Genomic DNA, 24,619 nt, shown 5'->3' on the forward strand with positions numbered 1-24,619 from the left:
AGAAGGCTAGATGCGGTAGGTGGGCCACAGCTAACTAACTGACTACCAGTCTTAAGGTGTAGGTGAACTAAATCATAAGTTCAGCATCACCTGGACTGAATAAATCATAATGATGGCAGGTCCGCTTGCATTCTCCTTGGGAGACCAGGAGTGAATTGTTTAACTTACCTGGTTTTTCAAATCTGTTAAAAGGACCCTCTGCGGGTTATTTTGAACAAGAATCGTACAAGGTGGGGCAGGTCTGCAGATAGAAGGCAAAGGCCACTCTCTATAGAGAAAAGCGCAAGCAACCTTACTTTGCAAAACATTTCCACAAACCCAACTCCATCTAAAGTGACACCTACCCGATTTCTGTCCTCAGGTGTCAACAGTCCCTTCTCCGCGCAAGGGTCCAACACGTCATCAATTAGAAGCTTGTCCACCAAAGTGGGCTGTAGGAGGTTCAGCAGGTGGAGGCACTCATCATGGAAGGTCTCAGCTGAGGGAGACGGCAGATCAGTGAGCGTGGGTTTGACATAGCGCGCAGCTAGGGAGCTGCCACTGTGCTCCAGGGCCTCCACAAACATCTGGGGCCAGCCGGGCTGCCACTTCGCTTTCTCCAAGGTGTTCAGCAGCAGTTCCGCTGCGCTGGTGTTCCCACAGGTGGTGATCTTGTTAAGAATCTGCTCTTTGGTTTCTTGGGGCAGAAAGGTGAGGTAGTCCAGGACCGGCTCCACCGGAATGTACCTTTTCATCCTGGGCCTGAAGCATGAGAGGAGATAGCGGAACCTGTCCTCCTCAGAACAGATATTCGACATGGTTGGTTCTCAGGGAATGGGAGAGGAGTCTCCGAGCTGGCTGGCAGACAATCCACAGGTGAGAGAGAATAATAGGTCCCCCGCCTGCGCTGCCTGGGAGGCCGCAGGTACCAGGTGGTCTCAGAGCACTGGATCAAATGGTGGCACCCGGCAGGTGGCAGGTGGGCTAGCAATGCGCTGCTGCAAGTGAGAGTAGACCCGGGACCACACGCACTCTGCCTCGGCTCAGCCGCTCTCAGTCTCGCCGGGGAGCTTTAAGTATTGTTTTCCACCCACAGATCCTTGAAGTTGCAGGATCGGTTTCTGTTTCGATTCTCTTCTCCAGACTTTACCAACGTCAACTTCCGGCCCAGAACGTTAGTTTCGTGAGGAGGAGGAGGAGGTTTGTGGATGCAACTGGTTAGACGAAGACTTTGGTCAAGAATATTATAGGAAAGTGGAAAACCAGAGGGAAAACGAATTCTCCCTTCTGTTGAGAAAGCAAGCAATGCTCTGTAATGCTTTATTTTCAGCTGGGTGCTCCTTAGATGACCCGACCCACTTGTCAGTTCACTTGCAGAGGTCTTAAAGGTCTTAAAGGAAAATGAAGAATTGCCTTAAACCCTGATGTAAAAATTGAGTTACTCTCCTTTGTGGGGGTCGAGGGATGGGAGTAGGGCAGGTGAAGGGAGGTTCCAGGATAAAGGAGCTCCAGGAGGCATGTCTGCAACCTTCCCCCAGTTAACCTCACACCCAGTGGGGTTCCCAAAACTAATTAGTTCTTCCGAGAACTGGGACTTAACTATACAAACAAAAGTGAGCGATACTAAACAGCTTTATTTTCCATTGCTTTTATGAGTAGTATAATATTTATTCAGCTTTGACCTAGGGCTGCCTAAGTGACAGAGGCATACTGCAAGCTGACTTTAGCCACCAACTCAGTTTAAGAGGAAAGCCAAGACTGACAGCTTCCCATATCCTTTAGTATAGACAACCTTCTTATAATAAAACAAAACAACAACAAAAAAAGAATCCCTCAACAACTTATTTTTGATATAGCTGCCATTCTTTTCTTGGATGGAATACAAGAAGTTTTGGCTGAAGCATCTAGTAACTTAATTAGCAACTAATGTACCACCTTGTAGTAAACATCAACATTTGTCTATGTGATTTCAGGGAGAGAGAGAGAGAGAGAGAGAGAGAGAGAGAGAGAGAGAGAGAGAGAGAGAGAGAGAGAGAGACGGGGGGGAGAGAGAGAGAGAAAGCATTCACAGTGAAAACAAGAGAAAAAAAAACAAAAACAAACAAACAAAACAAAAAAAAAAATCAAAAAACCCAGGCAGCTTTGTTTCAGTACAGCCAGCACAGAAATGTGAGTCTCTGCTCTCCACGAAGCAGGCAACGAGATGGCCAAATATGGAGGTACATTAACACGATGAATAGAACCTCCTGGTCCAGAATCATATGGAGAACGGAAATTGTCAGAAAGACATGTTTAGAAATTTTAATCTGTTAGTGAAGGATATTCACGGAAATCCGGGTAGTCCGGGGAGGCCTGGGGGTTCTTTGCAAACAGTAGGAGGAGTGTCGAATGTCCATGAGGCTCATGACAACCAGGGCAGCACTCCCCACTATGCCCTTGGGTGATTATCTAGTTACTATTACATAGCTAAGATCCATTCTAAAGGACTATGAACTGCAACCTGTACAGTGTTTTATGAGTACCAAGTCTTTGATGATTTTTTTTTCCTTGAATGGGCATTATGTGTTGACCACAGGGGCAAGCCTCTTGTCAGATACACAAATAGATATTCATGAAGTTGCCCAGGTGGTTGCAAGCAAGGCTTTGTAGGCTCTTCCCCTTGTTTCTTCGTAAAACCTTAATATTTCATTACTTAATTCGGGGGCATTGACTTGGCATGAGTTAGACTTCATTTTAGTTATTGAATCTGCAACAGGTATCTTTTCGTGTTATTACAAAATATATCATCCAATTCCCCAGCTGCCTATGGATTTTGTTCTATATGGCACAGCAGAAATTGACCAATAAACCAAAAATCATTCTAGTCCCTGGCATTTTCCCATCTTCCCCTGGTTTCCAACACTGAAGATTCTGAAGGGATTGATGGTTGGATAACTTTTCTCAATTTTTATTTCTGCCTGATGATTTATCTTCTGCACTTTAAAAAAAAGTGTTTCCCTTTAGGTTTTCCTAGCTTTTACTTTCGTCATCATTCCTCTTTTCTCAAAATTAAGTTTCTGTTTCTTTTCTCCTCGGAGAAAGTCTTTCTGATTCTCATTTCTTTTCATCTTGTTCAGAATTGTCTATTCTTTTGAAAACCTTCAAATATCTGTTTCAGCCCCCATTGGTTGGTTTCAAGTCACTCTTTAGCATCCTGTCTAAATGGTAACACAGGGACAGGTTATAATATAGATTGTTATTTCTAAGATTTTGTAGCAATTTTTAATATTAAAGAAGCAAAAATAGGAGAGTCAAGATGGCTCGGCCGGTAATAGCACTGGCACCAAGCCTGACAACAGGAAATGGACCCTGGACCCACATGGCTGAAGGAGAGAGCAACTTCCTACAACTTTTCCTTTGACATTTGCATTCTCCTAACATGTATGGGCACAGAAGCACGCAGGCATGCATGCACGCACACACATAGACACAGACACAGACACATATACTAAATATAATAAAGAAGTGGAGATGGTCATAGCTAAAAAAAAATGACATTAAATCCAGTTTTATGAGCAAACCCCTTTTGGTGCATCTATCTATATATGTGTTCACTAAAGAAAAAACCCACAGTATCTAAGTCAAGTGTTTCTCAGTCTTAGCCTAACAGCATGGAGTCGTTGTGTGTAGAGACTCTGGCTTCAGGGTGCCTGAAGAGCATTTCCACTGTTGGGGTTCACACAGGAACATAGAGCTATACAAACATAACATATATGCAGAGGACCTAGATCAGACCCATACAGGCTCCCTGATCTCTGTGAGCCCAGTGGAGTCCCAGACAGTTGATCTGTGGGGCTGTGTTGTTGTGGTATCCTTGACCCCTCTGGCTCCTCCAATCCTTCCTCCCACTCGACCACAGGAATCCCCAAGCTCCGCCTACTATTTGGCTGTGGAACTCTAAATCTGCTCCCATCAGTTGCTGCATGAAGTCTCTCTGGTCTCTCTGATGACAATTGTGTTAAGCTCAGGTCTCAGCACTCCCGTAAGCATGACAAACTGCGGGTTAGCGGTTGGTTTTGTGGCCGGGTTGGTGATCCAGTTCTTCCACTTGAGGTCTTGCCTGGTTACAGAGGGTGGCCAGTTCAAGCTCCATGTCCAATACTGGGAAAGTCAACTGGAATTGGGGGGGGGAGGGGCGGGGTAGAAACCTAGTGCAATGGAAACTCCACAGCATCTACAAGGGTGACACTAGCGAAGGCTCAGTCTGCTTTCTTATAGAAGCCAGGACTACCAGTCTAGGGGTGGTACTGGCCACAATCAATCCTACATCAATCACTAATTAAGAAAGCAGTCTACTAGCTTACCTGCTTACAGCCTGGCGTGCTGGAGGCTTTTTCTCTGTTGAGGTTCCCATCTCTCAAATGACTGTAGCTTATGACAAGTTGACTGAGAAGCAGCCAGCACAAGCCCCAAAACAGAAAAAGAAATTCCAGTTAAGTTTATTAGAACCTGACACTCATTACCTAATTATTTTACCAATGCAATTAACCTTTGGGTTTTTAGTGCACACTTATAATTTTTTTCCCCTAGAAAACATTTTTCGCATGTGAATGGTCAATGACTCACTTTTCAAATGTGTTCGCTATAGCTAGGACTTGGCTGGTACCTCTGAAAGCTGTTCCTGTTGTGTGTTTTTATTAAATAGTAGCTGAACCTCAAATGCCCAGGTTGTTCTATTTTATGGTAAATGCTTAATAGGCTATAGAGGCTCAGTGCTAAAGAATAGCTGTGCTTGAATAGGATGTGGGCTTGGTTCCCAGCACCCACACAGTGGTTTCAGAAGATTTGATTCCCATTTCTGGCCTCCATGGGCACCAGGTGCCCTTACATACATGTAGACAAAACACTCATACACATAAAAGAAAAGAAAATAATATAAAAAACTAAGTATATGCTCAAGAGCAATCCGCTGTCAAATGTAGCTGGGCTGCCACTGATTTACTCTGTGATCCTGGTTGACATTACCCAATGGACACATCAGGCTTAGATATTTGAGCCTGAATATATTCTGATGGGGAAGCAACAGTTTCTTATTGCCTCCTGTTTCCCCTGTACCAACTTTCAAACATTGCATTCTTATTCACTACATCAGCAGAGTCTTTAAATACAATGTTTAGATACAGTGACTCCAGATCCAGAATTCCTAATTCAAAGTGTCAAACTTATTTTTTTTTTAAATAAAGCATTTGAACACAAGTGTATATAATATGAATAATACTCAAGAAACTTATCTGGGAGCTAGGCTCAGCTGGCAAAATGCTTGCCACATGAGCATGAAGACCTGAGTTCGTATCATTAAAAACCACTAACCTGCCAGGTTAGGTGTTCACTTGCAATCCTGGTGCTGGGATAGTGGAGACAGGGCATTTATGGGTGGAGCCTTAGTGTGTATAGGGCAGCTTCCTATTGGTGAGTTCTAGGTTTCCTATCACACTGTATCTCAAAGAATAGTATGGCAAGTAATCTAGGAAGATGTCTGATGCCAATCTCTGGCCTCCATACATCTGCATAGTCACATAAACATACATGTGCATCCCTGTATAAATGAGTCACGTTTGCATGTGGGTACATTATCCCATACACATGTAGGATAATGCATGTGCGATTCCTGGTATAAATGTAAGATTATGCAACCTTGCATTCCTTTGACCCTCTGGTCACATTTTTATCAGATTATTGATGACAGAATGCTGGCTTGAGTGCAATTACAGACATTGTGTTTAATATATAATGTTGACTTCTTAACATTGAATCACTCATAACCAGCACTCTGTGCTTACGAATAAGAGACAACACTCATTTGTACTCATGAGAAGCATCCCAAACAGTGGGATCACCAACACAGTGCAAAAATGTGCACAACACAGCACTAAATGGGCTACAAAAAGGCCCTTGTTTACGTAGCATAGAAGCCAAAACATAGAAGCAGAACTTTGTACTGTGTGATGAGTATTCATTTTTTTTGATTGAAAAAATATTTTATACAATATATTCTGATTACAATTCCCCCAATTTCTCCAGATCCTCCCCAGTTCTTCACTCACCCATGTTGGGATAATGTGTTTGTACACTGTGTAAAGATTGTCTCTGTATTATTCAAATGTTGATTTCTGTGCTGGTGCAGATATGGTTCAGGCTGGACTTTGGAATTTTCATTTTTATGAAGCCTCTCTTATCTCCATGATGAGTAAACGTTGTTCACCATCACTTCTGATTGGTTAATAAAGAGCTGAACAGCCTATAGCTGGGCAGGAGAATTAAGGTAAAACTTCCGATCCCAGTGAAGGGGTCTCAGGTGGGCAACAGAGAGAAGGGAAGTCACCATGAGAACACGGGTGAACAAGGAGGTACCAGAGTGAGGCTAGGATGGCAAGCAATGGGCCATGTCTCTAAAGGGTTTAACTGAGGAGCAAAGACACACCTGAGTGTAGGCAGCAGAGAGGCTGGAGCCCCCAGACTGAGCACAGAAGGAAGAGAGGAGGGAACAACAGATCCCTGTTAGCCCCCTTTCTCCTCTGATTTTCAGTTGGTGCCAAACTGCTCCGGCCTCCCTGCCCTCCCTACAGGGACTATGTTCCTCTCTACTGTTAGCCAAAAATAAACCCTGTTTGCTTCCTTTAAGATGCTTCTTGTCATGTATATGGACACAGATGTTTAGCCTCAGATGGGATATTTGGTTGGGCTGACTCAAATGTTTCATGGCTGGCGCATGTTGACAAATGAGTAATGTCATAAGCATTAGTGTCCTGGCACTGGAGTCCACCGAGAGAAGCCAAAGGCTTGGGCTAAATTCAAAGTTAATTTAAATGAGTAGATTCTTAATGTGAGCAGAAGGAAGGCAGCCTTAGAAGCAAACAGCATGCCATGCGGAAGGGCGGGTGTTGGTAAGGCGGGGGTCCTAAAGAGGACATTAGAAAGGCATGCATTCCAACTGTTCATGAAATCCACACTGGGCGGGAACATTGTTTTTGCTTCCTTCAGTTGCTTCTTACTTTCCACTATATAGTAACAAAAAAGACCATTTCATCCCTTTTCCAGAGCCATAGATGCTACAGAAGCAGTGGCAGCTATTACCACCTCATACCTCATCATCTTATTCTTATCTCACTTCAGGCCATTGGGATCTCCCAGGCATTCCAGCTCAAAAGTCAAAGGCCCTTAAGGGATGCCTGGAGTTCCTTTAGTCTTCTTTGGTCTTCACAGGGGACCTGTGTAAGTTATTACTCACGTCTGAGCATTCTGATAACTGGAATAGAGCAGCTCATTTTCGGGCACAGTGCTATCATGTCCCCACATTGTCTAGGGAGGGGGGGGGTCATAGATAAATGTTAGCAAGTGTAGAATCCATAAACGTAAAGTCAGTAAGTAAGAGTATCGGCTGTGGTTTGAATGTGTGAATCCTCACCAATGTTCATCTTGGGAAAAAAAAAAATCCAATGAAACAAGGGGGTGATTAGGGTATAAAAACGGAGTTAGTTGCTTATCAAAAAAATTGGGGGTAACTTCGGCTGCTTTTATTTTTCAGTTCTATCTACCACATGAGCACAAAGTATCAAGACACTATCTAGGAAGCTGAGATGGAGACTTTCCTCAGTCAGAGCCTGCCAGCTTTATCTTGGATGTCTTTTTATTCCTGTGTGTGTGTGTGTGTGTGTGTGTGTGTGTGTGTGTGTGTGTTGTTTTTGTTTTTCTACAGTAGCAATAAAAGACTGAAACAATCTAGCCAGGCAGGCACTGTGGTGCACACCTTTAATCCCAGCACTTGGGAGGGAGGCAGAGGTAGGTAGGTCTCTGAGTTCAAGCCACATTGGTCTACAGAGCAAGTTCCAGGAGTACACAGAGAAACCCTGTGTTGAACAACAAACTAAACCAAACCACAACAACGGAAGACTGAGACAAACTGCCTGTGTATACACTCTACACATATTTTTCTTCTTCTTATTTTTTATGCCTAGGCTGGTATTATTTGGGAAACTGGATTATGCATTATGCATTTCAGACACATTTCTGAATTACATGTAATTCATTTTGACTAACATTACTTATATTTTCACTAATTTGTTAATGAGCAGGTTGTAGCTTGGAGCATTCATCTGCCAAACCAATCGAAGTAGACACTTAGAATTTTTTTAGAATACATTTCCTTAGAATAAATAAATCTTTTATATAGTACATAAAATACATAACTTAATAACAGTAACATCTGGGATACTTTAGAGCATAAATTTCTACCTCGCATTTAGAAAAATTAAATCACGTATGACTTCAACTGAAAAAGTTACCTAATGTTTATAAATGGAAGAAAAGTTACAAATCAGGTTATTTGACTTACTACGGAAAGGGGCTTGGTGATGTCACCCCTGTTGTCTGTATCTTTGTTTCCTTAATCTCCTGGCTCATCAAAGAGGATGAACAATGAGCAGTTCACGTGTTATTCAAAAACATGTCTTACTTATAGTTATTTAAATCCTATATGCTTTTATAATTAATTTTCTTATATTTTCTTGATATTATCAGGAAATTGAACTTCCAGCGGAATAGAAAGAACAGCCATTTTGTTGCATGCTTGTTGTGCCTAAGGTGACAGATTCAGATATATTTCAGTGGGTGAAGGTCTGAGACTCATAACTCCCCCTCCCCCAAAAGACACCAGATTACTTTTTTTTTATTTTCAGCTCTACACACTAAGGTTATATGGTTGTGGTAAAGTGGTTTCAAATACTGTATGAAAGACTAAATAGAGAATTCTTGTAAAAATGAGTTTTTAGATGACCTCACACTTAATATATTTATACTCTTCAGAGTAGCCAGGTGAGCTTGGCTAGGCAGCTGTCTTTATTCTATGGGTTTCTCATAGAATCTCGTTTTAGCAAGTGGCCAGATTCTGAATCTGGATGCCATGCTGCTTGGCTAAGTGAGGCAAAGGGACATCAATGGTAGGCCACTATTGCTACAACAGGGGAAAAAGAGAGTGGGGAGTTGATAAAGGAAGGGAAGGTAATAAGGATATTTTCTGAGATTATAAACGACACCACATTTTATATTACGAAATTATGATGCACCATAAAATAATTTTTTTCCTGTTGCCACAATAGAAGAACTCATAACAAAAGCGACATAAGGGGAGAAAAGGTTATTTGGGTTCACAGTTTAAGAGCACAGTAGGTCTGCTGGTTCATAGGAGGAGGTCAAGGAGGCAGGAGATTGAAGGAAGCAGCTGGTCATGTGACACACACAATCAGAATGCAGAGTAAGATGAATTCTAGGCATGTTTTCTTCTTCTTCTTCTTCTTCTTCTTCTTCTTCTTTTTCTTTTTATTTAGGCCAGGCCTCAAGCCCAGGGAGAGTTTCAGCCACTTTTAGGACAGGTCTTCCCATCTCAATTAACACAATTAACATAATCCCTCACAGGTGTGCTTAGAAGCTTGCCTCCCAGGTGATTCCAGGGCGCGCTGAGCTGACATTGAACACTGCCCACCACATTCTTAATTTTCTTTTAAATTCCTAATTAGCAATGTATACACTGGGCATTGGTGTTGGTAATATATTTATCTCAGAGCTTGCATACTTTTTCCTGATCTTTACATCTTGTTCAAATTATCAGAATGTATCTAGAACACATAATTTCATTTCTTTTTTCTTTCTTTCTTTTTTTTTTTCCCACAAAATCAGCAAAAAAAGTCTCAGGACATGTTTATACTATGTGACTATTTTTTTCTCTTTTCAATAATATTGTGATTCAAATTATCTTATGATTTCAAATTATTTATTTTAAAAATACTTCAAGCTAAAGGATCTGTGACTTTAATAGACAACAGTAAACCAGGTTATAGATGTGGATTATAAGTGCTGTCTGGACCAGCTTCAGGAAGGCTCTATCAGCTTTATGAACAGCCTGAATATGTGCTTATAAATGTGCAGTACACAGCTCATTAGTAACCAAGTGTATAGCACGGCATTTATTTTGTGGACTAACCACAATGAACCAGAGGGAAAAAAAGCCTGAAACTTATCTCACAAAATTATTTCTGATGTTCCAGACCCTCCATAGCCAGGTATCACCTCCGACAAGCTGGCAGACACAAAACAATCAATGTCAATTCTCAGACTTTGTTCGGTTCATCCCTCCTCAGTGAGTGAAAAGACATAGCTTGTTTTCTTCATCAGCCTTGTGAGACTCCTCTGCTGCCACCTTGTGGGCGTTCGTTAACTAGTCTTAGAGGCGTTGGATTGGCTTGAGCAAAGCTAACTACATACATCATAGATTATATTGAGGCAGTTGATAGGGAAAGCAAGTCATTTACGTTTCCCAATGGGAATTTAAAGCCATGGCTAGGATTTAAAGTGTTATTATTTTTGTAAAAGCGAGTGTAACCTTCTCATTACCCCCATAGGTCTAATGCTCTACTCAGTCTTGGAAAAAAAAACATTTAAATGAAGCTGCATAGGACTCAGATCCTTCGGCTACAGAGCCATTAGAGGAGAGGCACCTGGATGTGACGGGCAGGATGGTAAGTTCTGAGGTGGATTTTAGGGATTATTTTAGGGGTGGCCTTCCTATTCCTCTGACCCTAGCTCATGTTGGGAGGGAATGTTATCATCGACTTTCCTACAGGCTAATCACTCATTCTGTTGCAGTTGGGGGCAGGTTTTTGTTTACATGTCATTCCTGGCAAAATTCAATCCCACTGGCTGTGCAATGTGCTTTTATCCTTCTAAATCTTATGTAACCCATAACAGTCTATAGTCTGGCACACAAAAGATACCCAATATATTTTTTTAAAAATTTTCTTTATTTATTACGTATACAGTGTTATACCTGCCTGCATGCCAGAAGAGGGCACCAGATCTCATTATACATGGTTATGAATCACCATGTGGTTGCTGGGAATTGAACTCAAGACCTTAGGAAGAACAGTCAGTGCTCTTAACCTCTGAGCCATCTCTCCAGCCCCAAGACACCCGATCTTGAGTGACTGAGTGTTAAGTATCTTCCATGTGCTAGTCATTGAAAAAAAAAACTATATTCTTTTCCAGGACTTTCTACATGTTGCCACTTCTGTTTTCACAACTACTGAGTGGAATCATGAACGAGTTTCTCACTTTTTCCTGCTCAGTATTCGTTGTTATGTTTTTGGTAAAACTGCACCAGAATTCCCCAGGCAAAACAACCTCTTTTCCCGCTCTCAAACCTTGTTTTGTGTTATTGATCTCTTTTCCATAAAATAGGAATCTGTAGGTGTAGAGCAGTAGTTCTCAGTCTGTGGGTCACAACCTCTTTTGGGTGGCATGACCTTTTCACAGGAGTTGTCTTTAAAACACATTATGATTCACAACAGTAGACAAATTATAGCTGTGAAGTAGGAACAAAAACAGTTTTAAGTTGGGGGTCACCACAACATGAGGAACTGTGTTAAAGGGTCACAACATCAGGTGGGCTGAGAACCACTGGTTTAGAGCACAATTAGTTCAAGCTGTTACACATGCCCCCCACCTTAACTATAGTGCTAAGATAAGGTTGGGGCCAGAATTCAGTTAGAAGCAGAGAGAAGAGAATTAATTTCCTTGTAGTTATTTTTGACAGTTGGCTGATGCTCAATCATGGGTTGAGGGGGGAGGGTAGGGGTGGAGTCGAGAAGGACCCTCTCTGATGTCCTCCGAGTGCAGGTGGCAGGAACAGCTGGAGTGATATTCATCTTGGGAAAGCTGCCGTGTGCAAGTATAGCCTGATCAGAAGCCAACGTTGGACTGGGGTTGCCTGAGTTAATAAATTTGCTTGTCCATATATACCACTCTGAAGTCTTCATCATAACAGGGAAGGGACTAATTCATCTTCTGATGGCAGTTATTCTCATTTTGCAGAAGAAGAAACCTAGATTCAAGGAAGTTGCATGATGCATGCCCATGTTTCATACTCAGTAGCTGAGCCTGCTGCTCAACTGCCAGATCTCTTAAGTAGTTTTGCAATGTTCCTTCACGAGTTAGTATAGGAACTGCTGAAAAACCAATGAACAATATTCTGTTGTCATCAGAGTGGCAGTGATGTGATGAAATAGGTATTGAGAAAAATCTAAAATAATAGGAAGGAGGAGAAGAAGAAGAAGAAGAAGAAGAAGAAGAAGAAGAAGAAGAAGAAGAAGAAGAAGAAGAATGCTGCAGCTAAGGTATTGGTAGTAAGTTATTTTCCATATGGTGTGGCTAACATATCATTTGAGTAAATGGCTTTCCAGGACACAAGTCTTGTTTCTTTCTAACCACTTCTTAACTTACCCAAGATTCATCTACAATAATGCTCAGAAAGATATTTTTTACATAAAATTGACACAAAAGTGTTACAGCGTGATCTGGTGCACTGTATTTAATCAATTGCTTTCCTCTGAGTCAGGGAATAGCTAAAAAAACAAGCGATGTTTGCCTATTCAGATTTATGATAGATATAGACAGGTGATAGATATGATTCTATAGATAGATATGCCAATATAAATAGATAGATAGAGGTATTAAAAGCCCCAGAGACCTCCTGAATATGGCATTTAAAGATATTTTATTAATTTAAGGCCTTTTTTTTTTTGACTTGAGGCATGTCAGCTCCTGACAACACCCCTTTCTACTTGGCAGAAGATGATGAGCATCATAGGACCTCCGATTTGGAGTCTACTTCAACTGAGCAAAAGGTAATGCCCCTACTCTCTCTGCAGAGAATTACTGTCTGAAAAATGGACAAGACTTGGATTCAAGTTAAGCTAACTGCCTACCTCTGACAAAACAGGGTAAGCAAGTCCTTCATAGTTCCTGACTCACAGCTATGTCTGCCAGTTATCCTGGGCCAGAAGGCTGAAGATGATGCTTCAACGTTATAGAGAGATTTTAGGTGACTATCCAGACGTCAAACTGTCTCCGGTATTTTTCTTTTTATTTTGGAAGCTGCTAACCTGCACTCCCTATTTACTCAGATAATTTTATCCCTTCTCAAGGCTCTGATGAGGTTGAAGACAAGATTGTTTTATTTTATAATTAACCTTAGTGATTCAGGAGTTAAAAAAATATTTTTAGGTTGATAGATACAAGATATGATAGAAAATGATTTAGGTACAAAACTTTAGAGCCACCTAGATAGGATGTATAATATTTTCTCAAGGTTGCCAAATACCTAGAGACTGGGCACTATGTTAGTCTTGCCTAATACTTTTTATTATTATTTCATAATTGTTCTTACTGTATATAATTTTTAAAATAGCCTTTTTAGATGAAAAGGGGGAATTGTCTGGTGCTTTGTATTGGATTACTTGCTTTGCCCCACAAGATTCTTACTGTTCTACAAGCAGACCCTCACATATGCCAAAGTGATGCTGTATAACCTTGCCTCCAAAGAATCCCTGATTGCCTAAGTAAAGTTGCCTGCATAATTGTGTTGGATGGAAGTGAGGTAGGCAGAGCGAAGGGTCAAAGTCTTGGAGAAGTGAGGAAGAAGAAGAGCAAGGGAAGAAAAGGAAGAGGAAGAGGATGAAGGAAGAGGAAGAGGCAGAGCTGCCACGAGTTAGCATGAATAAACAGAATGTGGCCTGGAGGAGCCTGCTCTGAGGGTCAGTGATGCAGGAAAGCAGCCCAGATGCCTGTTTCGATATGTGCAAGTATTTATGGGCTATTGGGTGGGAAGTAGACTAGCTAGGTATTATTAGAGCAAGTTGCATGGGTTGTGGGCCTGGGAGGTAAAGATGGCTCAGGGGATAATCTCTGCCCAGCCCCAGAGTTTAGGGCATATTACAAATCTAAGGGATAGCTGCACTCAGGGAGGCAGAGGCAGTGAGTTCAAGGCCAGGCTGGTCTACAGAGTGACCAAGGCTACACAGAGAAACCCTGTCTTAAAAAAAAACAAAAAAGAAAAACAAACAAACAAACAAACAAACAAAACCCAAAAGATCTAACAGCTATCTGTGTCTTTTATTGATATGGTATCAGGTCAAATGATAGCCCCATAAAAATAATCTATGGATCAATAATAAACATGAACACCCAATTTTCTGCAACATATAAGTATTTAATATTTCTTGTCTTTATATCTTTTGGTTTCCCATGTATTCCCATATAACACATTTTTGTATCTTTTTAAAATGTAATTATATTTTGTTATACCATCAAGTTTGGTTTTATTAGACACCTTATGGGGTTACTCTCACATAGATATTCAGTTACTAGATAACACCTTTTCTCTTCCATTTCCTTCCTTCTTTTTCTCATGAATTGGTTATCATAGTTCCCATGGATTAGGTGGCCCAAGTCTTTATTGTAATCCTGGTGGATTAAGCTTTAAGTTCATATTCTTTCTCCCTCCCTCCCTCCCTCCCTCCCTCCCTCCCTCCCTCCTTCTCTCCCTCCCACTCTCTCCCTATCTCTCTATCTCTACGTCTCTCCCTCTCTCTCTCTCCCTTGCCTCTCTACACCTCTGTATAGTCTATTTGCTCAGATAATGTATTTATATTTAATTAAATCCAAGTAGACACATTAAAAAAAAAAAAACCACCCCTCCCAAAACCAAATAAAACCAAAAGCCAAATGTGCAGTTCAATATAGTTATCCCGTAAATACTTACCTTTTGTAATTTTTCTGGATGCTCCCACATTTCTTACACTTGTAGACAATAATCATATAGATTGAGGCTCTAGTTTAAGAGCTGTTAAACTAAGAAATCGCGTTAACGTGTGGAAGTTGTTTTTCAGCTTTTGATAAGGTCTGGTTGTCCTTGAATGTCTACTCTCCATCCTTCTCTCTGTTGCTTTGTGCCTAGGAAGCTCTGACTTTAATGGGCTGATTCCATGGAGTTCTTCCTCATCTGGTGTCTGATTACAAATCATTGGCGGAAGATCAGAGTCAGGGAGTAGAGTAAGTAAGTTCTGAGTATTTATTTCCTCCACTATTGTTCATCCGGTTTATCATGCGTTGAGACGCTGAAGGTCAGCAGTCAGTGTGTCTCCTTCATACAGAGTCTGATACCCAGGTTTCAGTAACTGCACCCTGGCCATCCTTGTCTTTGCATCTTCAGCTCAAGGACAGAAATGGTCTAATGATACTTGCAGCAGGATGCTATTCCTCACTTCGTCTCTTATCTATGTGAATACCTTTCCAATTAAAACTTCACTACAGTCCCTTAGTGTGGTTGTATGTGCCATAGATATTGTTCAGGGGGAAGGGATAGCAACTGAGCCTTATGGTTAGAGGCCAGAAAGCAAAGCAAATGTCCAAGGTATGCTGGTTGGCACGTTACTTGCACCACTTAGGGTCCTGGCACCAGCTCTGCTCCTGGCTCCTTGCCTACATCAGTACATAAGCCTACAGTCATGAAGAGAAGAATTTAGGCTTTTTTTCTTTTTTATTAACTTCGGGTAACTAGAACAATTAAGTGTCTAATCGCTCCATTATCATATTTTAAGCCACTTTAAAAGACCCAAGAAAGGGACTTCGCTTACCTGTTTGAAACTACGTAAGCTCTGTGGAATAATCAGGTTGTGTTTTATTTTGTTTTGCTTTGTTTTAAATGGCTAACAGTTCTGACCTGTGTCTTCCTCACCAAGCCACTTATTAACATCCCAGTTTCTATCTACAGTATCACTAGGACTATTTATTTCAAAAGACAGTTGTAAAGATCGAACATGTTAAAGCACACAATGCCCATATTGGGCATTGAATGTTATATTAATAGGTGGATTGCAATTTAATCATTTTTACTACCTGGCTATTCACACTAATGGTTCTACAAAGTTGGGGTGATCTTATTTCATACACATGCACAGCGCTTGAGGATTTTTAGCCAGCCTATAATCTATTTAAAGATCAGAGCCTTTTTTTTTTGCTGACAATATTATTATATTTTTGTATAGATGTGCTGACTTATTTAATTATATATAAGCAAATTACTAACAAATGGGCTTAAGTACTTGGAAACAAAGTGTTTGGCTTACATGGCTCTAGGGACTCAGTTTTGCAAGTGTAGGAAACTACTACAGTGTCTGTATACAATCTATATTCACAAGCCTGCAGCGTGGAGTAAAAAGTTACCACAGACCTCTTTCCAGTCTTGCCGGAGCAGCAGATCGCTTTCCGAGGGTTACTAATTATGGTGTTATAGCTCATGCTGAGCCTTAGTTGTGTACACATATTGTGATCAATATTTCTCAAGAGTTTGCATTGAATCCAAATTGCTTAACAGGGCTAAATAACCAAGGCAGGATGTGTGTATTCAAAAGCCTTGTAAGGAGCCCTGGTGACACTTCTCATATGTGCACGATTTGCTAAATTGCTATAAAGTTGGTGCTTCTGCCAACACAGTACTTAATATCACTAGAATTAGAAGCAGAAAACTGTTGTTGAAAGCTTAGCTCCAGAAAGGTCAATTTTTTAAGTGGCTGGTTGGTATAATAAATGGCAAATAGAACTGTTTTTTATTTTTTTATTTTTTCTCTCTCTCTTTGTCTTAATGGGTGGACAGCAACCTTTATTTAGCTGCTGAAAAAAAAGCCATTGCGAACTTATAATAAAACTCCAGCGGAGTGGCTTTATCTTATGTTGTTGTTTGTATGGCACATGAACATATAAAAATTAATTTCTAGAGAAAGTATGCAAAATTGTGTGTACACATACAAGGCTGCTCTGGCAAGGGACCACACCCAAAGACCTGCTAGGTCTGTGTGATCCAGCTGGAATGCAGACAAGCCCTGGATTACAGTATGATCTGGCTGGACTACAGACACACCCTTATTACACACCTCTAATCCCAAACAATGAAAGCAAGACTAGTTTCTGGAAGGAAGCAGCCATGTTTGAAAGTGAGGGACAGACAAAGTAGTGAATCAGAGGAAGATTTGACAGAGTGAGTCGGAGACAGGGTATGTGTGGTTCTTAAGAGAACAGCACAGGGCAGAGGTGACTTCAGAGCAGAGCAGGGAGAGAAAAAGGAGGAGCAGTGGTGGTCGTAGGAGGAGGTGGAGGAAGTTGAAATCCACCCCCCTCCGGATAGCGAGTCTAATGCGGTGAAGACGCCCTTTTGATCCCAGCGGCCCCTACATCCCATCTGATGTCATAGACCTGGTCCTGCTTTGATAAAAACTTCAAAGCCACCTTGGGATTACCAAAGGCTGTTTTCCCGTTTCTGGAGATAAGGCTCTTAAGATGTTTACTGTAAAGAGAAGCCATATCCTGAGATCTCCTGTTTCACAACTCCCAGGGCTTAAAAACCCAGGATTCCCAAGTTGGGGTTGCTTTTTGGACTTTCGGGTCCAGCCTTTATGATCCTTCCCTTTTGAGGCTTCTGGTCCTTTGCCCTTCTCTCTCCTCCTGCCTTTTTGCTCCCTTTTAATCTTTTGGCTTTTGGCTCACGTTTCTGCTCGGAATGCACGATGCTTAGAATGCACAGTAAAGTTCAGTTCTCGGCTTTTTTGTCGGTGCTGTCCCCTTTCACCTAGTGGTTCAGGCTGCTGCTTTCTGCACTTTCTAAGCCCAGAGATACTGGGACTTCCCTCCCTGCTGGAGAGAAGCCTCTGGGCCTCTTCTTGCAGAGAACCCTGAGAACCTGGATTCTCTCTGCCCTAGAGCGCTGGAATCCAGGTAAAGGCCTGCACTTCCTCCAGGGAGAGTTCAGAAGCCTAGGAAGCTAAGAATCCCCACCCTGTTTGTCCGGTTTGCCCTGTCCTCAGCTGCAGTGGAGCTGTTTTCCAAAAAAGTTCCCTGAGAAAGATCCAAGCATCTTCCCCAACCAGCATCCCTGGAACTCGGAGGTCCTGAGGAGCAGGGGACAAGGAGGTAGTGAGGTCAGTGTGAAGAGTCGTGGGTGTGGCTTTTTTTTTTTTTTTAAACCAGGACAGTTTTACAGAGACAGATTGCAGAGAGAATAGGCCAGGATAAGAGAAGGAGCTGGAAAGTGAAAAGATATTGCCAGAGTTCATTTGAGGCCAAGAGGAGCAAGCAATTCAGTCAGAAGCCACGAGAGAAGCCAGATTGAATCAGTCAGTTTGGAGAGGAGTTTTGAGGCAGAACAACTGAGTTGAACCAGTCAGTGAGAGTTCATAAAGAGTGAATTTGTTTAGCTCTAAGTCTTGGAGGCTGAAACATCATAGGCCTAGACTGGTGGTCAGGGCCTGGAAGCTGAAGCCTTCAAGGTCCGGGTTTGCAGAAGATTAGCTTCTACAGAGGTCAGAATCTTCCAGGCCTAGGGCTGGGGATAGTTAAAGAAATGCATTCTGGGCTCAGCCCAAGGCGAATATTCACAGAGCTTGGGTACACAGAGCTCCCACTCCCCTCATTGGGGGAAAATAAAACAATATCTACACACATATATTTTAGAAATCCACGTGAATGCACTTTAGCATAATGTAAACAAACAAATAGCACAGTGGATCCAAGGTGACACTGTAACAGTAGATATTACAGCTAAGTGTCTCTCCTTTGACTTTCAGATTCTGTATGCTACAGATTCAAGCATATGCCCTTTTCAAATTTATATATTTATGTCATATGCCCTAATGTGATAGTGTCGGAGACTGAATCTTTAGGGGTAATTATTTAGCTGGGGTAATGAGGGTTAGGTCCTCCTGTTGGGTTATTATACCTGTAAGAAGAGATGGCTAGAACTGTACTCCTCTCTTTCCACTCTCATTTGCCAGAGGGGCATGATGTTAGGACACAGGGAACACAGCTGTCTGCAACTCCAGGATCACTTGATTACAGCCCATTGTCCCTAGAGCATTCTGATCTGAAAATTCCAGTGTCCACAACAATGGGAAAATTATTTCCACAGAAGCCTGGGCTGACAGAGCTGCTATGTGAGTAATCTCTCAAATGCTACAAAGACTTAAAGGTTTTCAAAGTTACTTTCCATATATGGTAGGTTACACTTTCAAAGTTCTAGGTCACCGTGCTATCTTTCTTATTCCTTATTTTTATGGACAATGATGTTAAAAACTCACTAATTTTGTAGATCATTTTCATTTCCATTATATGAATTAACAACTCCTTTTTCATTTTAGGACCCTTCTAAAGTAGTCCTCTATGTTTAAAAATAAACTTTTCTGCCTTTTCTCATAGATTCTATATTTGAAGAGGAGAATGACACAGTCCATCAAGAGTCTGTCCCCTTAATGTCACCGGCTAAGCTGTCACTCCACTCCATCTAAACTCAACTATACACTCGACATAGTATATTCTTGTTCTCACAGATGTTCAGACATAATAATTTTACTAATGAGTGTTGGTTTGGCACTATCTAAAATAAACCACACCTTCCTCAGCCTTCAGTGGGGGACTGAAGTGGGGGACAGTGGGGGAATTAAATGGGGAATTCAAAATGACCAGTGAATCCTGATGTGTATGTTTTTCTGTGTGTGTTTTTCTGTGTGTGTGTGTATGTGTGTGTGTGTGTGTGTGTGTGTGTGTATGTGTGTTAGTGGCAGGGCAGGGATTGTGCAAGTGGAGGCCATAGGACAAACCTAGTCCATAGAGAGCCAAACCATCTGAACTCTGAAACCAACTGTGCAGCAGTGGTCTGGTGAAATTACAAGCTAATTTACTTTTCACTCCAGTAGAGTGGGAAAATGACAGTACATGCCTGACATAGTCCTGTATTGAAGACTTACACTCTACAACTTACAATGTCTGTTATTTGGTGCTCAATCTATACTGAATGCCACCTCGCAGAATAATGAACAACTTATGAAAAGAAAAGCATATGATTTAAAGCACACACATTCATACACACATATGCATATTTAGTAAAGCTAGCAAATAATATGGAATACACACACGCACACACATATAGTCTTCATAAAACAGTGTTGCCTGTATAATGCTAACTCAATCATGGAGACAAGTTATTATTATTATTTAAAAAAAACTCATGGACTAATGTGAATTTTTCACAACAGTTTATAGTACTGGAAAATTTGTAGTTTAAATCTTGTGTTTAGAAAGCGTGCCGTGGGATGTGGAGTTAAAAATCCTTTCTGAATCTACCGCCACTGGCTTTTCTCTAAGGAAGATACATTGTCAGTATTTGGTATTTTGTCCTACTTGCAAGCTAACAACAAGCTTGCCAGTTTTCATACAAGTTGGCAGAGGCATGGGATTCCTGGGTCAGAAACAAAGGACTTCATTACTGAAAGTACAATAGCAGCCTGGGCTAAGCTCCCTCGGACCAGTGGGAGTGTCCCTGAGAGCACCCAGTTACGTAAACAGTGGATTTGCTATCAAACTGGAGGAAATCCATATTTAGGTAAGTTTAGTCTCTTTAAAAGAGCTGTTAGCAAAGGACTCCAAATTTTGTCCTGGAGGGGAAATAGTGTCATTGAATGTAGTCATGTAGCCATGCAACAGATCTAGGGAAATTTGAGTCTCAGCATTAAAGAAAGGCAATGCAGGAGTGAAACTGATTTGACTTAAAAAAAAAAAAAGGTATAGAAGAATTCTCATCTTAAATTTGGATTAGCACTGTAGCTCTTAAGCACGTTGAAGATGCAATTTGTCAATTAGGATCAATTGGCATGGACCTCTTCTGCTAATAGTTTATCGCTTGGTGCCTACTGAGTCACACTCATTCATTCATTTTTATCAGGCAGGTTTTTATTCTACATCGCTTTCAATCTATCCCAATACTAGTTACAATAAGTAGCTACTGACGCAGAAACTGGCTCTTTCTCAACAGTAGGGTGGATATTAGCAACTTGCTTCTTTCTGCCTCTTCTGATAAAATTGTTTCACAAGGTCCAGAATGTTCTTCCGCTGTCGTACAGCAGAGCGATTGTTAAATTACTCAGCGCCGCAAGGCTGGTTTCCTCTGTTAATACTTAACATTTTTTTTGACGGCCCAGTTTTGTTTTTAATGTTAGATCTTTTCTTTTTCAGAAATACATCAAAATGGTATCAACTCTGTCTTTCTGTTTGTAAGCTAAGTTTTGTTTGTTTGTTTGTTTTTCAAGACAGGATTTCTCTGTGTAGCCTTGGCTGTGCTGGACTCACTTTGTAATCAGGCTGGCCTTGAACTCACAGTGATCCACTTGCCTCAGCCTTTGTAAGCTAATTCTAAAGCTGCCTTGTTCTTCTGAATTTTAGACTTGGAGACACAAAATTCATGAGTTTCAGAGAAAAGTAGTCTTATCCACTGTATATAGAACCGTGAGTAACTGCAGAGTTGGAACTAACTGGTCAAAAGTATGTACGGAAGTCTTTGACAGATCGCCTTGGGGTTTCTGAGGAGAAAACAAACTCTAAGCTTTGATGGCCTGGAGCAGCTTTCCACAGAGGGTGGGGAAATGACCGTGTTGGAGGCTTCTGGAAAGAACTTGAAAGAACCAGTAAGAGAGAGGAACTGGAATCCATGAGACAGGCTGCAGCCAATCACAGCCGAGATGGGCGGGGCTTACCTCCGGTAGGGGCGGGACTCCGGGCGGAGCTGGCTCCCCGAGAGCGGAGGTGAGCTGCAGTGCGTTCAGACCCGCACCTGTCGCACACCTGTCCCTTCCTCTGTGCTGACGTTGGCTTACTGGTGACTCGTGACTTTTGATCGCCTGGCCATGGCTTACCCGGGATACGGAGGAGCGGTAAGTGCTCGCGAGCCGTGGTGACCCTGGAGGTCGGGTCACCGTGCGGAGTTCACTCTCCGGTCTTGGCAGTGCCCTGGGTTTGGTACCAGGCGACGCCCGGACTCTGCTAGGTGCTGGAAGCTGGAGCTGGGCGGGGCCTGCGCCCAGGGGAGAACCGCGAGCATCAAGAAGCGTCCTGGTGCAGCCGGTTTTGTGAAGTGTTTGTGTTTCATAAATTTTGTTTTCAGAATGGAGGGAACAAAGTACCACGTCTTGTTCCAGTTAACCTTTTGTGATTTCTCCCCAACCCAAGCAGTTTTTCTAGTGATTCTCATCCTGAGTTGAGTTTTGATTTTTATAACCACTTTCTTTTAAGTTGCTCAAGAATACTCTGAGATGGACTTTCAGTGCCTCCTAAACTTTTATGTACCACCAAGCGCAATCTGATTTTCTAGACTTTGCTTTTGGAAGGGGACGGGTTATTTTTCTTATGTAACAATATCCTCAGCACCTCTGAGAGTTGCAAGTAGTTATTGCTGCGTAGGGGTAGACCCTTCCTCTTTCGAAAGAAGCCAGACTTTCACTCCTCCCATCAGTGAGGCCGGCTATCAGGTGGGGCTGTGCAGTGGTCACTGCACTGCCCACAGGAGATGGTATATTTTCCATGCCTGTTGCCATTTGTTTTTCCCTAAAAAGAGAAATTAATGTTTTGTCATAGTATAGGAGTTGAAATTGGTATGTGATTATAGTCCTCAGATAAATAATTCCTACCCTTGGAAGGGAGTAAGTGGTGGTCGTTTTTTAGAAGTATTTTTTAGTTCAGGCCCTAGCTTCAATACACACACACACACACACACACACACACACACACACACACACACACACACTATTAAAACTGGTTTGCTCGCACTTACTTGCTTGAATTCCAGCTAACATCATACACTTTCCAGTATATATATATGTTCCCCATTAGTCATTTAAATGTACTGAGAGTGTCCTTAAGGTAACGTTATCAGTCCACACCTTAATACTTGTTATATTTAACAAAATAAGAAAATGTTTCTGTTGGGTAGTACACCTCTATCTAATAAAGCACACATTCATGAGATGCATTTGCAATAAATCTTTGTTTGTTTAATGATTACTTATCAAATATAGCTTAGGGTGTAGCTCAGTCGGTGGAGGCAGTGTTTGCCTAGCATACTAACGGCCTTGGGTTGGAGCATCCGAACCACATGAACTGGACTGGTAGCCTGGCCTGAAATCCCAGCACTTGAGAGGTAGAGGCAGGAGTAGCAGGAGTTCAAGGTCATCCTCGGCTTGAGGCTTAGTCTGAGCCACAAGAGACCTTGTATAAATTAGTAAACAAAGAATCAAACCCTGCTAGAACTAGTTGGGCATGGTAGCTCACTATGTCATCCTAGCATTTAGGAGGCCAAGGCAGAATTGGTGAGAGTTTCAGACCGGCCTGTCACTGCAATGGGTTCTAGGCTATTTTAAGACACAGTAAAAAAAAATCTTGTCCTCAGAAAGTCCAAAGAGGGGCCGGGGATCCTCATTGTATAATTTTATATTTCATTATTTCTGTTACAAAAAAAATTATAACTTGACCTAAAGGAATTTTATTTCTCATTTTGGTTGTAGGAAAGAAAACAAAATAATCACATGCATATTAGATTATAAGTATGAGGGGAACATCTATATTTAATAAATTTTAAGCATTATATACACAGAAATGTAAAGGATCCAAATTGTTAAAATTTTTATATATTTTTATTTTGAGAAACTATGTTTTTTCAAGAAAAGATCCTAGGCAACTACCTCTAAAGTTTAAGTTCTATAATCTTAATACATAGGGACATTTGGATAATGAAATTTATTTTAAAAGCACACATATACATACTCTCTATGTATGACTATAATGAACAAATTTGTTTTATAAACAATATTTTTAATTGATAAAAACTGCAGAAGAAAGTATATTACTTGGTAAAATTCTAGAGAACTTCTGCAATAGTGGTATAACACATCCAAGCACTATAGTATTTTCTATCTTTGCCTGCCTTTCGTTTCTTAGTTGAGTTTTACAAATTTGTCAATGATAAACAGATTTTACCTCAAACGCAGTCCTGAGATTGAGTGCCAGGAAAAGCTAATGTCCAAAATGTTATCTTGACATTATGGTTTCAGATATTTAAAAACTGTTTAAAACACAGTGCCCAACAAAATAGGGCAGGGGTACAGAACAAAACAAAAAACAGGCAGACTTAATGTAATTATAGTAATTATTCATCATATAAGAAGTGTACTTCAGGATGGTATCTAGGATGTAGTTGCTTGTGGGTCTCCTCAATAATTAAAGTGACTTAAACCAATAGTACCTAAAATAAGGTACCACATCAGGGGCAGACATTTACAGTTTCGCTAGCCTTAAAATCTGAAATAAAAGTAAAATAGTACAAAGAGTATGTGCACATCTCACGTAATATCCGTGGAATTACCAGTGGCATCTGTGTAGTGCGCTGCTTTTCCTAAGTGTATAGCCTCCTACCAACAAAGACGGTACTAAAAGTAATGGTACTGAACTAGGTTGTTTGAGACTGGCACACCACAAAGGGGGGAAAACTGCATCTAGTTCAGCAGCTATACAGCACAGTGTGAAAGATACTGCTTAGACACACATGCTGTAGAACAGAAGATGCTCAGGGAGGGCTAATATCTAACAGCATAGAACATGGTTAAATAACCTTGAGATACACGGCACAGCAGTCTTTAGAGAAAGACTCATTGTACCAGGATAGGGAGAAGTCATTAAAGTTTCCTATCATGGTTTATGATAACATCGACACACACAGACACAGACACACACACACACACACACACACACACACACACACACACACAGATACAGGCATAGAGTGTGTTCAGGTGTAATTTATTTGCCATCTTTTCCAAGTTAAATTTTGTGGATCTGTAACTTCCAGGAAGGGGGAAAAATGCCCTCTTAATTACAAGTTTCCACTCCCTCAAATTTAAGA

The 24,619-nt window shown here is 41.3% G+C and overlaps 3 protein-coding genes and 1 long non-coding RNA gene across 5 annotated transcripts in view; 2 read left to right on the plus strand and 2 right to left on the minus strand.

The window, feature by feature from the left end:
* The window catches only part of IFIH1 (interferon induced with helicase C domain 1), a 53,068-nt gene extending 51,876 nt beyond the window's left edge, over window positions 1-1,192 (minus strand). Inside the window, exon 1 of the mRNA XM_084798621.1 lies at window positions 345-1,192. Within this exon, the coding sequence (XP_084654747.1) occupies window positions 345-797 (453 nt within the window). The 5' untranslated portion in view covers window positions 798-1,192. The remainder of the gene's footprint in view (window positions 1-344) is intronic.
* Window positions 1,193-3,950: 2,758 nt separating this feature from the next.
* LOC311606961 (uncharacterized protein) lies at window positions 3,951-18,680 on the minus strand. 2 transcript variants are annotated; one of them, XM_084798408.1, is made up of 5 exons: window positions 18,617-18,680; window positions 11,211-11,371; window positions 8,351-8,409; window positions 4,323-4,404; window positions 3,951-4,078 (listed from the first exon to the last, which is right to left on the minus strand). In XM_084798408.1, exons 2-5 carry the CDS (start codon window positions 11,340-11,342, stop codon window positions 4,022-4,024), a joined length of 330 nt encoding a protein of 109 aa, XP_084654534.1. In that variant the 5' UTR covers window positions 11,343-11,371; window positions 18,617-18,680; the 3' UTR covers window positions 3,951-4,021. The 2 variants fall into 2 exon arrangements, with proteins under 2 accessions (XP_084654534.1, XP_084654535.1); XM_084798409.1 differs by lacking the exon at window positions 18,617-18,680 and adding an exon at window positions 14,609-14,715.
* Window positions 18,681-18,743: 63 nt separating this feature from the next.
* LOC311606963 lies at window positions 18,744-19,355 on the plus strand. The gene is made up of 2 exons (XR_014782480.1): window positions 18,744-18,891; window positions 19,093-19,355. It is a non-coding gene; the product is annotated as an uncharacterized lncRNA (long non-coding RNA).
* A 2,083-nt stretch (window positions 19,356-21,438) lies between these two features.
* Window positions 21,439-24,619, plus strand: part of GCA (grancalcin) — a 32,043-nt gene continuing 28,862 nt past the window's right edge. The window contains exon 1 of the mRNA XM_084799419.1: window positions 21,439-21,599. Coding sequence (XP_084655545.1) covers window positions 21,573-21,599 — 27 coding nt within the window. The 5' untranslated portion in view covers window positions 21,439-21,572. The remainder of the gene's footprint in view (window positions 21,600-24,619) is intronic.

Source organism: Acomys minous (genome assembly GCF_964271855.1).
Source record: "Acomys minous genome assembly, chromosome: 10".
NCBI lineage: Eukaryota > Metazoa > Chordata > Mammalia > Rodentia > Muridae > Acomys > Acomys minous.

Excerpts from the sequence above, each read along its gene's own strand:
- LOC311606961 (XM_084798408.1), bottom strand. The coding sequence starts at position 11,342 with ATGTGTTTTAAAGACAACTCCTGTGAAAAGGTCATGCCACCCAAAAGA. Across the intron at positions 8,410-11,210 it reads GATCAATAACACAAAACAAG|GAGATTAAGGAAACAAAGAT; the intron begins GTTTGAGAGCGG and ends TTGATGAGCCAG. Across the intron at positions 4,079-4,322 it reads GCACGCCAGGCTGTAAGCAG|GCAAGACCTCAAGTGGAAGA; the intron begins GTAAGCTAGTAG and ends CTCTGTAACCAG.